The 14,255-nt window shown below is 39.8% G+C and overlaps 1 protein-coding gene across 3 annotated transcripts; it reads left to right on the forward strand.

Annotated features, from left to right (window-relative positions):
• The first annotated feature begins 1,798 nt into the window (after window positions 1-1,798).
• On the forward strand, window positions 1,799-13,604 carry LOC114703404 (membrane-spanning 4-domains subfamily A member 6B-like). 3 transcript variants are annotated; one of them, XM_037204873.1, is made up of 7 exons: window positions 1,799-1,946; window positions 3,967-4,129; window positions 5,270-5,404; window positions 7,534-7,590; window positions 10,422-10,625; window positions 12,146-12,247; window positions 12,489-12,978. In XM_037204873.1, exons 2-7 carry the CDS (start codon window positions 3,983-3,985, stop codon window positions 12,507-12,509), a joined length of 666 nt encoding a protein of 221 aa, XP_037060768.1. In that variant the 5' UTR covers window positions 1,799-1,946; window positions 3,967-3,982; the 3' UTR covers window positions 12,510-12,978. The 3 variants fall into 3 exon arrangements, with proteins under 3 accessions (XP_037060768.1, XP_037060770.1, XP_028740061.1); XM_028884228.2 differs by lacking the exon at window positions 12,489-12,978 and adding an exon at window positions 13,015-13,604 and having other exon boundaries at window positions 1,800-1,946; XM_037204875.1 differs by lacking the exons at window positions 12,146-12,247; window positions 12,489-12,978 and adding an exon at window positions 13,015-13,604.
• The last annotated feature ends 651 nt before the right edge of the window (window positions 13,605-14,255 follow it).

Raw genomic sequence — 14,255 nt, forward strand, 5'->3', positions numbered from 1 at the left:
TTACAAAACATCAGACAGCAGGTAGTCTATGGTGGAGAAGAGTTAACCAAAGAGAAAATGATTAATCACCAGAGACGGTACATGTTGGTTTGGGAAAAGAGAAGAGAAGACAGCAATCCTAAATGAAGGCAGAATATGAAGAGGCATTTCCCATTGGGGGTGATGGGCAGATAAGCAGAACATTTGCTAAGGTGCTTAGAGAGAATAGAAGATTATAAATAGTGGAGCCTAGATGACTAAACAGAACGTGTTATTGCTAATGACTTTCTTATCTCCAGGTACAGGTACTGGACTCAGAGGGTATAAGGGCAGGATGGAACTAAGCTGAGACTAAATAGAGCAGCTTTTTGTTCAGAGTATAGAAGTCCCCTTTCCAAATAAAGCACAGAAGCCCTAGGATGGGGAGAAGAGGAGATTGATGGTGGAAATAGATGGATGGGGAAAATATGTGGTAATACCACTCTTAGGTCACTATGTAGGACTTGGTGATAGTAGTCTTACATGCATATCTCATGAACTCCATTAAGTGTCATTAAGTATATTTAAAATTGTGAGAACATGGAGATGAAAGACAGACTGGAGAGGGAATCTTGAGTAGACAGATTTAACCAGTTTATTAGCAAATTCTCCTGCAAACAAAAGTGGGTGTTGTTGCCCCCAAGAGGCTCAGAAAAGTAGCTGTATCTCACTAATTCACTGGGTCCTGGGACAGTGAGGAGGGCACAGGGCATGATGGGTAAAGGACAGTGGCCACAGGCATCCTGGGAAAGGAGAACAAACACCAGGTCAGAAAGCCCCTTTCTAGGAATTTCTTAGAGAATCCAGTCTCCCAGTCTTCTCTAGAATTGAAGCAAGACTTCATCAGAAGAGATCCTGCAGGTACTGCAGGATCCACAACCCTCCGATGTGACAGTGACAGCTCATGCTGGATCCCTGGGTTCTTTCTGGAAGTTTCCAGAATGTGGCTGTAAAGTTGCTGCACCTGGCTCTGGTTCCCTGTACAATTAATTATTGTCAAAGTCAGCTTCTGAACGGTGCCTGAAAGCCACAAGGACATCTGTCTTCATGACAGCATCCTGAGTGTGGGATTGTTGAAGTCATTCATGGTGTGTTGAAATTTTCCCACTTGCTCCTCTCCTGATAGGTTACTTTCCTAGTAGTGTCCAGTTATTCCCTGGGCACCTCCACAGTCAGAGAAGTCCAGTGGTCTAGAAGTAAGTTAGAAGATGAAAATTAGAAGAGCTCTAAAGTGGGTAGCAATCAATGAGTACTGCAAGGTTGCATGTAGCTTTTTCAGAGGCTGAGGAATTTATATATACATGTATATATACATATATATATTAAAAAGTACCAAAAGTATTGTAATATGTTCAATTATTGCAATTGATTATATATTATTAAATATTCCTCAAAGCCTAAGGTCATGATTACTATTATCATTATACCTTATTGTATATTGTGAAATGTTTTATTCATCAATATTACTATGACTGGAAATACCATTAGTAATCAATACTGTTCATTAAATACTACATAGAAGCAAGACAGCCCTTTCAAAGACACTTTCTCTCATCTCATGGGTTTCCCTGGCTTGTTCTTCTCTCTTTAGCTCTTAGACAACTAAGGTTCAAGAACGTGGACTTGAGCATTACCTGGAGCTGGTGGGGTTGGAGCTCACCACCCCACACACTTCCAGCGCTGTTTAGATTGGTGATTTTTCTGAAGTTCTGGGGAATTTCAGAAATAGGAAGTGCAGCTACATTCGCACGGCCACAGTCTGTAAGCATCACATCCTGTGCGGTAGTTAACACTGAAAGAGGAAGGACTGGGGAGAGGCAGAACTTCACGAGTAAGAACCAAGGATCAGACTGAGAGAACCCAGCACTAAAAGCTCTTGGGAATCCTGAGAGCCCTGCGGGGGCAGACAGGGAGGCACACAGGCTCAGGTAGGCAACCCTGAAGAGGCTTTCTCCTGTGCAGCACTCTCTTTCTGGGTCCTCTTTAGGGGAAATTGTTGATGCTTATGAAAGAGATAGAGACTCTGGGGCACCTCAGAACTAAATGGGCGAAGGGACGGGACATCTGACTTACCTCTGTCCCTGCTGTTTCAAGTCGTATGATCTTACTGGTCACTGCCCTAAGACTATGTGATTAATGGGAGCATAATTCTTGTACCTAAAAAGGCTCTCAGGTCATTCACTAACTGGGCAGCCTAAGGGCTGAGAATGGCACAGAGAAAAGAGAGCCAAGCTGGTGTTTTTCTGTCGGCTTAGTGGCTACACATGAATCTACAGATATTTTAATTATCATCTGCCACCCCCAGCAGCCCCTCAGTCATCACCCTGTTGGCTACTCAGGTCATGGCCTGGCAGGGCTTCTGGTCGCATGGCCCCGGCTCTGCTGCAGCCGCGGTATATAAGTTTGATTTAAGTCTCTATCATTGTATTTGTCAATAAGACACAGAAATCAAAGGCTGGCCTGAAAGCCTGCTAGCTCAGAGAGGCTGAGTAGAACTAGCTGACCTTGCTTTTTGGCCAGAAACAAAATAAGAGACTTGTCTTTTTTCTTGTCCCAGTACTAAGAGGAAGCTCAAACTCCATTTGCTACTCTTTCCTCCCTGTACATCTTCACTATCCAAATTCTTGGCTTCTCTATGGCCAATTCCAGTCAGCTAGTCACTGTCTCTGCCCCCTGATTCAAAGTATAACTTTATTGGGCAGTCTTGGGAGGGTCAGAGTGTGATCAAAATATCCCACAACACCAAGCTGAGCACAGAAAACAATTCCACAGGTAACTTGGTCCTACCAGTTAACAAGGACACTGTTCTAACCTTGAACCTCAGGTTATTATGACTTCAGGACCCCACACCACTGCAACCAGCTGCTTCTTCACACTAAAGAGAATCAGACACAGGATGCCATTGACAGATAAGAAAAATGGAAAGGGAAACAGAGTCAGAGACAGCTGGGGTCCAGCACCCAACTGTGTGTAGGCAACTGATTAATAATAAGAACTTTAAATATTTGTTTAACATTGATTTTATGTCACCACACAAACATGAATTACTTCCACATGTACATCAAAACTTTGACTCTGGATTTTTCTTACTGATTATGATTTTGTTCATTGACAGAAAGGATTGTTTTGAGGATTGAAAATACTGCAAGATCACTTCTACGAAAATATGATAAAATATGAAGTGCTAATTCTAAAAGTGGTTCTTTTAGACTCACAAAATACACAAATGGGATTGAGTATTTTGAGTACTATTTAGCACGAATTATAAAACATTGAAGGTTGAATTTTAATATCTCATGATGAGCAGAGTAACCTGAAGGTGAAAGTCATTGAATAAAAAAAATGCGCTTGAACTAGGTAGAATTGAGGAAAGAGCTGGAGCTACATTTTGCAAATTTTGTGTGAACACTTAGGTATGAACACAGGAACCTCTGGGGGTTCATGCTGTCCCTTTGTATGATGTGTTTATTATCTAAAAAAAATCAGTGGCCCGTGTCTAATACTATGAGGAAAGACCTCAGGAACCCAAGGTATAGTGGTTTTTCATTTCTCTGTACCACCAGCTTCTTCTGACAGAGGACAGGTTCTAGAATCCAGAGAGATGCACAGTCTGGGAGGTGGCAGCAGAACCTGGGAGCATGGTTTGTTGGGTTTTTTGTTTTGTTTTGTTTTGTTGGTTAGTTGGATTTTTTTTGTATTCAGAGTAAAGTATTTAATTTTTTATTGAAAATTCATGCAATATATTCTGGTCCTCCCTTCCCATTAAACTTCATACTCTCTCGATCTCTTTCTCTCTCTCCCTCTCTCTCTCAAATTAATAGGCAAATAAAAGCAAACAACCAAACATAAAACAAAACCAATCAACCAACCAAACAAGCAAAGTAAAACAATAAAACTCCTACAATGATCACAGTTCTTTTAAAGAGCTCAGTGCATTTTCTCTTCCAGCTGTGGAAGCTCCGTCATGATCCCACAAGTTGTGACCAATGAGACTGTCACAGTGATTTCACCAAATGGAGTCAACTTTCCCCAAACTGACAAGCCCCAGCCTGCCCAGCAGAGGCAAGACAGCCTGAAGAAACATCTAAAGGCGGAGATCAAAGTGATTGCGGTAAATCCAACTCAGAACACACTAGGGTGGGTGGAGAGCAGAGAGAGGAGACACTGTGTCTTAAGACTAGAAATAGATTTGGGGTATGGAAAGCCTTTGGTTTTGACAAAGTTATCACAGAGTGGTCTGTAGACCAGTGGAAAGCCTTTGGCAAGCTGCTTATCTCTAAGACTTTCCTAAAATTGACAAGTATTTCCCCTGATTGCAAAAATGAGTCACTGAGATTTTGTTATTTAAATCATTTTTTGTTTTCATTTTTGGAGAGTACTTGCTAGTATTTTATTTATCAAAATAATCTGTAGATACATTATCGGTGCTCACTGAGTGTAGAATACCCTTCTCCTCTTTAGAGAGAAGAGATGGCACAAAACACCATTCGTTTGCCCCTCTGTGCTCATCCCAACTAACTGAAGGGACGTTTCTGGGTAAAGGGAAGATATGAGAAAGAACATATATTTTGTGCTGTTTTTCAGTGTTGTCTGTCCTAACACTATCTTCATGGGCCTCTGTGTCACCCAGTTTCAGAACTTAATGGAACCGATGTCCTTGCCTTGGGCATACCATCATCTGGATTCCTTTGAAGTTCATATAACAAAACTTTAAAAATTGCTTATCCAAAATTATAAGGGCTATGAGTCTGTGAGGGAAAGGAGGACGTCAGGAAGACAAACTTGCCCTTTTAGTAGAGAGGCTAGGGACCCCCAGAATGGACACCTGAAGCCTCTGTGGAACTGGGCAGATAGGCTGGCTGTATGATGTGTTCTATGGGCTCTGGGTGATGAGGAAGAGGTTTCCTCCAGAATGTGCTCAGGGTGGAAGGACTTTCAGATCACTCTTCTTCCCAGTAGAGGGAGCAGGAGACTAGTTAACTGGGGACTCAAAGCTCAGCCCCAGCCAGGAGATGCTAGGAAGGGTCTTGAGCATGGCCAGGGGGTCGTGGACAAAAATACCTGAAGGTGGCCTGAGGCTGTGCCAGAACCACATCTCCTCCAGAAGAACTTTCCTCTCTTTCACCCCAGAGCTTTTATAGTGCTAACAGTGACATTGTAGAAGGTGACAATACATGAGCACCATGGGAGGAGTGGAAAGGTCTCTCTTGTCACCACTGTTTATGATCTCACATCTCTCTTCTTTCAACAGGCAATCCAGATCATGTGTGGTGTGATGGTGTTGAGTCTCGGCATCATTTTGGCAACTGTTTCCACAATCCCACACTTTAACCAAGTGTTTTCTGTCCTGTTAAAATCTGGCTATCCATTTGTAGGAGCCTTGTTTGTAAGTAGAGTTTGTGGGGAGCCAGCTGGGGAGAACAGAGGAAGGAGAGGTCACCTATCTCAATTTCTGTCTACTTTGAGAAAGAGGTCAATGGTAGATTTTGTTCTTCTGTATGTCACCCACAGAAAGTCTTGGTGTATTGTAGCAGAGGTTACATCATTCTGAAGATTTTATTCATCTACTTCAAATAACCATTTTTGTGAAATCACTGTTTCATCTCACCCTATTGAGCTATGATGAGTATAATAACCCCATAGGTTTACAGAAATGTCCAGGAAGTGGAATCCACATGGTCTTGAGCTTTCTGTATAGTGCAGTGACACCCAGTGGACTACCCTGCAGGAAGAATCATTTTTAGGATCTGGCTCTGTTGGAGGCACTTGAGGTGATAGACTAGAAATTCTTTAGAGACTGCTCCATGCCTGGGGTCAGGAGAACACGAAGATCCTTGTCTTAGAGAACAGCTCTTGAGATGAGTCTCAAGCACAAGTGAGGTTTCCTGTCCCCTAGGCTTCCCATCTCCTTACTGCAACTGATTTTTTTCTCCTTTCCTACATTTCATTCTTTGATGCATCCACAGCTCCACCTTTCCTTCTGTTGTGCTGATGATTTTTGCTTTAGTCATCTCAAGTCAATACAATGTCTGATTCCACCAGTTTTTCATGAATGTCCTCTGTCCCAGGTTCTATTCAAAGACACTGCATTCCACTAGTTGTTCCAGAGTCTCCACTAGACTTCCTCATTTGGATCTTCTTAGGATTTCACTATCCTTGGTGACTTTGACAGTTTCTGAGTTGTGCTGGTCAAGATTTTTGTGAAATATTTCTAAGTTTGAATTTGTCTGATATCTTCTTAATCTTTAATGAGCACAGAATGGTGACTGTTCAGGTGACAGCAGTGATATGCCATACTGTCTGGTTCTATGAAGGGTGCATACTATTTACAACATTCCACTGTTGACTTAACCCTGATCATGGGGCTGATGGAGTGATTCCTAGGTCAAGGCTGTTATCTTATTTTTTCCTCCTCTCCATATTGTACTCTTTCCATATCACTAGCATCCATTGCATTAAAAGAGGCACTTGTAAATGTTAGTTTTATTTATTTTTTAATAAATAAAAGAGTTATATTGAAAGTCTCTGCATGTGAGGCTGTGGGTGTAGCTCAGCAGTTGAATACATGCATAGAATGCACAGACCCTAGCATCACAGAGATAAAGACTCAGCATTCATTTATATGGATAAGCTACTTAACTTTAGAGAATAGAAAGCACAAAGTTTCTACATTTTTTATTTAAAAAACGTTTCTATTTCTTGATTTTCTAAATCATGTTAAGGGTTTCTCACCATCCAACCTTATGCTTCCTTTTGTTCGCATTTCCCTTAGTCTCTAGGACCAGCCACTGAAAGTTCTATTTCTTTTCTTCTGTGCTTGTTAATATCTTACCTTATTCAAAACAAAAACAACAACAAAACTAGTGCAAGTTGATCTCAAACTATCACAAAAATCTGAAAGAAAGATGTACTCTCCCAAACTCATTTTAGGACACCAGCCTTGTCTTGACACTAGGATAATGGTGTAATGCCAGCCAAAAGCATGACGGGAAATGGATAGTGGGCCAACATTCTAAAGGATAATAGCTGCAAAACTCCTCACTAAAATACTAGCACATTGAAAACTGCATGTTAAAAAAGATACTTCAACATGTTCAAATGAGATTTACTGAGAGAAGTTTGCATGGTTTATACAGAGTGGCATAGCTCTTTTAATGAAAGAAGGGACAAAAATCCCATAGCTATTTTCCATTCTCTCTCCCCATAGACCAATGCCTCAAGCTCTAAAAGCATCTGATTCTGAAATTTTCCTTTCTAATTATCAAAATATTTTTTCTATTACCTCTTAAAGTTTTTATCAATTTTAATGGGATAGATTTCTGCTCTAATCTCTCTTTTCTGGTGTTTTCTGAATAGTACATGGGCAAAGAGACTCCTCTGGGAACACAAGCTTAGCATTGGTCATTTTTCTTTGAGGATTTCCCATGTAAGTTTGTCATAAAACCCAGAGAGTAACACTGTAGTCACTTTGTACATGGAAATTGATGTGATAATGTTTTTCTCTTGTCTGAGCAGTTTATCATCTCTGGAATTCTGTCAGTTATCACGAAGACAAAGTCAACAAAGTCTTTGGTGAGTACAAGAGTCACAACCTGAACCAATGGTGATGAAATCCAGATCCTTCATGGCCAAGCTTTCCACGTTGAAGTTACAAACTAAGCTCTACAATAATTACTTCTTTTCTTCACGAGCTAATTCTGGGTTCTTCATATTCCTGCATAGAGCATATTCTTCCTGTCATAGTGACCAAAATTATAGTGTGCCTTATGCCCAAGACCAGTGCCAAGGAATCTCATGTAAAACTCTTGCTTTCTTATGATCCAATTGTGTAGGCAACAGGCCCTGATAATTAATCTTGATCATCAACTTGACCTGATTGAGTAGCACCTAGGAGATTAATAAAGCATACCTCTGAGGCTGTTCTATTTCCAAAATGTGATAGTATCATCCCTTAGCATAAATACCCAGATGGAATAAATAGGAGATGTTGAAATGTGCTTAGCATAGATATCTTCTCACTCTGCTTCCATGACCTCCATGGCAATCATGACTACCATGCTGTGAGATGTTCTGTCTGCCACACCAACACCACAATGATGGGCTGAGATTCTGAAACTGTGAGCAAAATATATTTTGGTGCTTAAGTTGTTTATATGAGACATTTTGTCATAGCAATGAAAAATCTAACATAAAAGATTTCAAATTTTACTCTTTAGTAATGAAGCTGATGTCCTTGTTGTTAAAGAGTTGTATTTGTTGTGGCTATACTGTATAATCTCACCACTTAAAATCTATGAAAAATCCCAGATAAAATGTTCATGTGAGAATCATCTCTCATTCATATCTCCATAAAGATAATGCTTTTGCTGGGATTGAGTATGCATTTTTGAACAGAATATTTGAATTCAGAAAATCTTAGTAGTTATGGTTTTTGGCTAATAATTTAACTTTAATGACTTTTAACTTTTTCCAGGGGAAAACTGAAGTCATTGAGGGGAGAAAGATGGACTATAGGAAGGAGTTTTTGAGATATGTAAAGATTCACTTAGTCATCACTCAACTCACATTCCTCAAGGAGTTGATTCGGGAAGTCATGGAAGAGAATGCCATGTAATGCAACATCTTGGGGATTTAGTTGTTAAGATCTGATTAAACCAGTTTCTCAAATACACAGGGTACTACTTACTTTTCTGCTGCTGTGGTAAAATACCACATCTAAAAGCAATGGAGGATATAGGTAGTCTCTAAGTAGAATAAGGCTTCTGAAAGACATTTAACCTATGCTGGAGAATGTTCTTTTCATCCTATGTATGGAAACTAAAGAAGAATGTCAGCTAGAATAAACCTAGTTTGTTCTAAGAACATACATACAATCAGCATCCTGACTGTAACAATTGTTAGAGGAGTCCAAGAGCTTGACTTTAGTCACTATTTGTGGAAAGTAGCACTCAAAAACACCAAATCATGAGTGATTTATACAATCAGTTTAAAATAAATATCCTGAAATTAAATCACACTCCAGTGCAAGATATCTGGGTACACCCTGGAAATACTTACCTGTAACCACAGCTTTCAGAGAGGTCTTAGCTCAATTTTCATTTTCTGTAAGTTGAGGAAAAAAGGAAGCCACTATTGAGAAAAGTTTATTTATTTTGCTGACACTATGAAAGTTGTAGAGATGAGATCCAAAGTGAACACTGGAACTGAGTACTCAAGAACAATGAAAGACGGCAGAACTCTGGCACTGTGGCCTCAATTTACCAACATAGATAATTCCAAATCTATTTCATTCTGTCTCACACTTTCTCCACAAATGACAATATCCTTAGTCACATGTCTAGATTTCTATCTACATCCACCGCCACATGGCCCTGGTTATAGCCAATCATAAGCCTTTCCAGACTTCCAAAGACACTGAGAACAAAGTCCCCACACTCACCATTGGTCATATGAGCTTCTGAGGTAGTATTCAGGAATGAACTGCTTTACCTGCCTTTTCTGTGTGGTTAATGCATCAATGTGTGGGGTGCAATCAGAGTATGTTATTCTGAGTATATTAGCTGGTATTAGGTGTGTCCAAGTTCAACTCTTGGGATAACTCAAATCCAAAAGAGGAATGCTTTGTTTGGGCTCATAATTTGGAGGTTCAATAGTGCATGCTTTTGGTAGATCCATTTGTTCTGAGTTTGGAGATAGGGAGTGAGTGTCTCATGCTAAGAGAGCAAAGGTGTGTGCCACATGGCAGCAAGGAAGAAAAGAGAGATTAAAATGAAGGTACCGTTTCTGATATACCCCCTTTGCAGGCTCTTCTCTGATGACCGACCACTGATCAGGAGGTGAGGCCTGGCACTTCCTAGAGATTCAAACATCTCACAGTAACATTTACTTGGGGACTAGTTCTTTAATACATGGGTCTCAGGCCACAAGAAATCCAAACCACAGCACTGAGAATGTGGAGGGGCAGGAAACACAGGTGGTGTCTGTGCCACCTCCTTTGCTCACACTGTCTTGAGAATTTTCCAGTTTTTTTTGTTATGGGGTTCCATTAAAAGTCATGGGTAAAGATTTTCCAGTGGAATATATTCTTTCTCTTCATTGAAATCCTGTTTGCCCACCCAACTACCATTTACGCTTTGGGTTTGTGTGTTTCTAAACATTCTTTGGGCCAGACACATGTGGTAGAGGTTGGGTAAAGTGGTCTGAGCAAATATTATCTAGGAAATGGAGCATAGGGAACATAAGGATGGAAAACCAGGGCCTCTCCTCTTTCTAGTGATCACAATTATGACTTAGGGAGAATAGGGAAAAAATTATTAATCTCTGAGCTGCTAATGAAGACAAATAAAGAGAAGTGGTACAACATCTTGCTAAGAGGTATACATGTAACCTGTTGCTCATTTCAGGTGGATGGCAGCCTGACTATGAACATCCTGAGTGTTTTATTTGCTTTCATCGGCATCATTATCCTCTCTGTCAGCCTGGCTGGTTTGCATCCTGCCTCAGAGCAGTGTAAGCAGAGCGAGCCACCTAAACCAACTCAATATCATTACTATCTTCATTCCTTCGAAGTCAACAATGACTGCTCTACCCCCAAGGCTGTTTTGACTGTAAGTATTTCTAAAAACTGCATTGAAAGTTTTTAGTTTTTGCAAAATAGTGATCTTTTTCCTATCTTTGAAAATCTTTCACTCTGTCTGGTTTGAGATCTTAGGGGAAAGTCGGGGCTGAATAAAGTAAAGGTAGAGAAGAGCCTGGAATTAAAGGTCTAGAATAAGGGTTTACATGGTAATAACAAGAAGTTGTGGGAAAATTGCCAAATAATGTAGGTGGTGAAACCATAAAGATTGTTATTAGAGCTTTTTAAGAATTGAAAAAAATTTCAACTTTAGAAGCATAAATTATGAGAGCTCAAACCAAGAACTTTGACCCATTCCATTTTATTAGAAGGAAGTAATGCAATATGACTAATAGTAATAATATACCTTCTATCAGAACATCCAAGGACATACATTTGGCCTCCAACACATAGAATGAAAACCTGGAAAGACAACAGTGAAGATACTGCAGAATATTTATTCCTTATGAGAATAAAAGTAAGAAAAAGCACATCTGGAAAGTGGCCAGATAGTCATGTCTGGTCAACCTCAGACTTTCTCAGTTCCTTGCAGAGTTGAACTCAGTAAGTCTTCCTTGTTAAGAAACCACAATAAGAAAAGGTATATTCAAGTTAGATACAGAACAATGGGAGTAAATTACCATCTGAAATAACTAAGCCTGACTTTAGAAACCTGAAGCATTGAGGAGGAATCTGCATGGACCACAAAGCATGAGAGCATGTTGGGATAGTTTCACATTGTAAGTCAGAGTGAGTTGAGTGTATTTGCTGGGACAGTGTCTAGGTGATGGAGTCATTCTCTATCTCCTCTCTGCCTGTGTGTGCACAAATGAAGAGTTTACAGTATGACATTCATCTTCCTTCCTATCAAGCAACCTTCATGAAGACAGAAGTCATGGACTGTGTGTTCTTAACCTAGGCCCTTCTTTGAGCTGATTTGTGATGTTACAAACTATAGAAATTGGATTGTTTTTCTGCCTTTTACCATCGCAAGAAAAGCCAAAGAAACACATCCCAAAGAAGAAAGATCTGTCTGTGATGACTTTTACAAAAAACTGACACAGTCAGAACCTCACTAGCCCTCACAAGTCTCTGTGGAGGAAATATTACACATATATAAGTGGGCAGCCAGAAGCCAGAGAAGCAGAGACTTGCCCAGCCTCCCACTAAGAGAGTCAAGAGCAGGAGCTGCTAACTGTCCTGGCAGTCACTTCTCCTCTCTTCTCCCTCATTGATGTGAACAGGGTAGTCAGGGATCCCTGCCCAAGACAGGTGAGAAGCAGTGGCTTGAAATGGCTTTGTTGACTTAGTTTGTCATTTTCACCCACTTCTCCTCAAGGAGACCAGGCATGAATTTAAGCCTAGGTTTGGGGAATCCATTTCACTTCTTCATGGTGTCCTTTTCTTCACTCTCTGATAGTGGAGATGGTTTCATCTCTACAGTCACTTCCCACCAAGGCATGCGGGCTTTAGCTGACTGAGTCACTCCAACCTCTCTTCTCCTGAATTTAGGGAGCACTCTTGTTGATGCTGATCTGCAGTGTGTTAGAACTTGGTATGGGTGTGCTCACTACCATGTTGTGGTGGCAACAGGATCACTCTGACTTCTCTCGGGTGAGTATGCTACAGGCCTCCCAGAAACTTGTCCTGTGTTCCTCTGGGATGTGCTGATCTATGCTGCCATCAATGTAGATAGAATAATCAGTCACCATGATGGGAACATCAGGTGGTTTGGACAGGAATGTAGGACAGTAGGTGAAGGGGTATAAGGTAACTGTGTAGCTGATGTGGATTATCTGGACATAAAAAAAGGTGACACTATCACATCACCTGGTTCTTTCCTTCCCTTTTGCAGACAAAGGAACTGAGGCTCTAAGAAGTTAAATTTGTCTCCTGGGATTATGCTGTTTGCTGGGGCCGATGCCTCCCTTCTAAGTAGGAATACTTTCTCCTACAGAGACTAGTCTCATTAAAATCCTTGACTTGGTAAAGACCAATTGCACACTTGAATTTTTCTTACATCAAAGATACTAAGGCAATGATGTATAATAATCATGTATAACCCTTCTCAGCCAGCTCTCAGAGTGCATGTCTTCAGTAACTGAACCAGAGAGGTTTGCTCTAACCAGATCCTTAGCTAGAGGGTAGAATGAAGATTAGATGATATACATCAAATATGTGCATAACATAATGAGGTGTTATTCTCATCTTGGAACAGCTATAAATTCTATGTACAACACTGAATGAAACTCTATCATGTATCTACATGGGTCTATGTATCTATCTACCTTCCTAAATGTATACACACATATACATATGTATATGTATATGTATATATATATTCATTTGTAATCTGAAACCACATATTTTCTTTATTCTAGAATGTGATTTTCCTGTCTCATAACTCAAATAATGGATCCAACATGGAATCAAAGTCACTTTGTAACCCTGCATATGAGAAACAATAAGTTTCTTAAGAATAAAAAAATTGCAAATCTACAGCAGAGAGTCCATCTTCATGATAATGAAGAAAATCCAACCATCACAAGGCAGCAATGCTTAAGTTTCCAAAAATGTGGAAACTTCCTAAAAGTTTCCTAAAAAGTTTAAAAAGTGAATACCAGTAATGTGTTGAATGGGTATGTTCAGTGACTCAGTCTTGATTTTAATGATCTTGGCATCATCCAAAGCTCAGACCTGCAAATAGTGGCCAAAGAACCACAGTTATTTCTTGGAAAACTAAAATAATGTTTCAGGGGATTGTGATAGAACAAAGGAGTAACATTTTCTTGTTCCCTAATGGTTAACAACAATAGTTAACCATTTGGTCCCTGTGTTCAGAATCTCTGTGTTGGCATGGGTGTTTCATCATATCAATTTTATTCATTAGTACATAGAAACAAGTGACCTGCAATAAAGTCTCAAGAACTATACATGCTGTTTGTTTAAAAATAAAGTATTTCTGTGATTATATGGTCTATTTGTAACAGTTTTTGTTGTTGTTTTGCCTTTAAGCACAGATAAAGTCCCCTGTGATACATAAACACATCATTTTGATATCCCTCAGCTGTCTATCAATAAAAAAAGACATGACTCATAGCACTAAATGCCCACATAAAGAAGTTGGAGAAATCTCACACTAGTGAGTTAACAGCACACCTGAAAGCTCTAGAACAAGAAGAAGCAAAGTCTCCCAGGAAGAACAGATGCCAGGAAATTATCAAAGTGAGAGGTAAAATCAATAAAATAGAAACAAAGAGAACAATACAAAAAATTAATATAAACAAAGAGTTGGTTCTTTGAGAAAATCAACAAGATAGACAAACCCTTATCCAAACTAACCAAAAGACAGAGAGAGAGCATCCAAATTAACAAAATCAGAAATGAAAAGGGGGACATAACAACAGACATTGAGGAAATCCAGAGAATCATCTGGTCATACTTCCAAAACCTGAACTCCACAAAATGGGAAAATCTAAAGGAAATGGACAATTTTCTGGATAGGTACCACTTACTATAATTAAATCAAAATCAGATAAACAACTTAGGTAGACCTATAACCCCTAAGGAAATAGAAACAGTTATTAAAAGTCTCCCAAGCAAAAAAAGGCCAGGTTTCAGT

The sequence above is a fragment of the Peromyscus leucopus genome, chromosome 1, assembly GCF_004664715.2.
Source record: "Peromyscus leucopus breed LL Stock chromosome 1, UCI_PerLeu_2.1, whole genome shotgun sequence".
NCBI lineage: Eukaryota > Metazoa > Chordata > Mammalia > Rodentia > Cricetidae > Peromyscus > Peromyscus leucopus.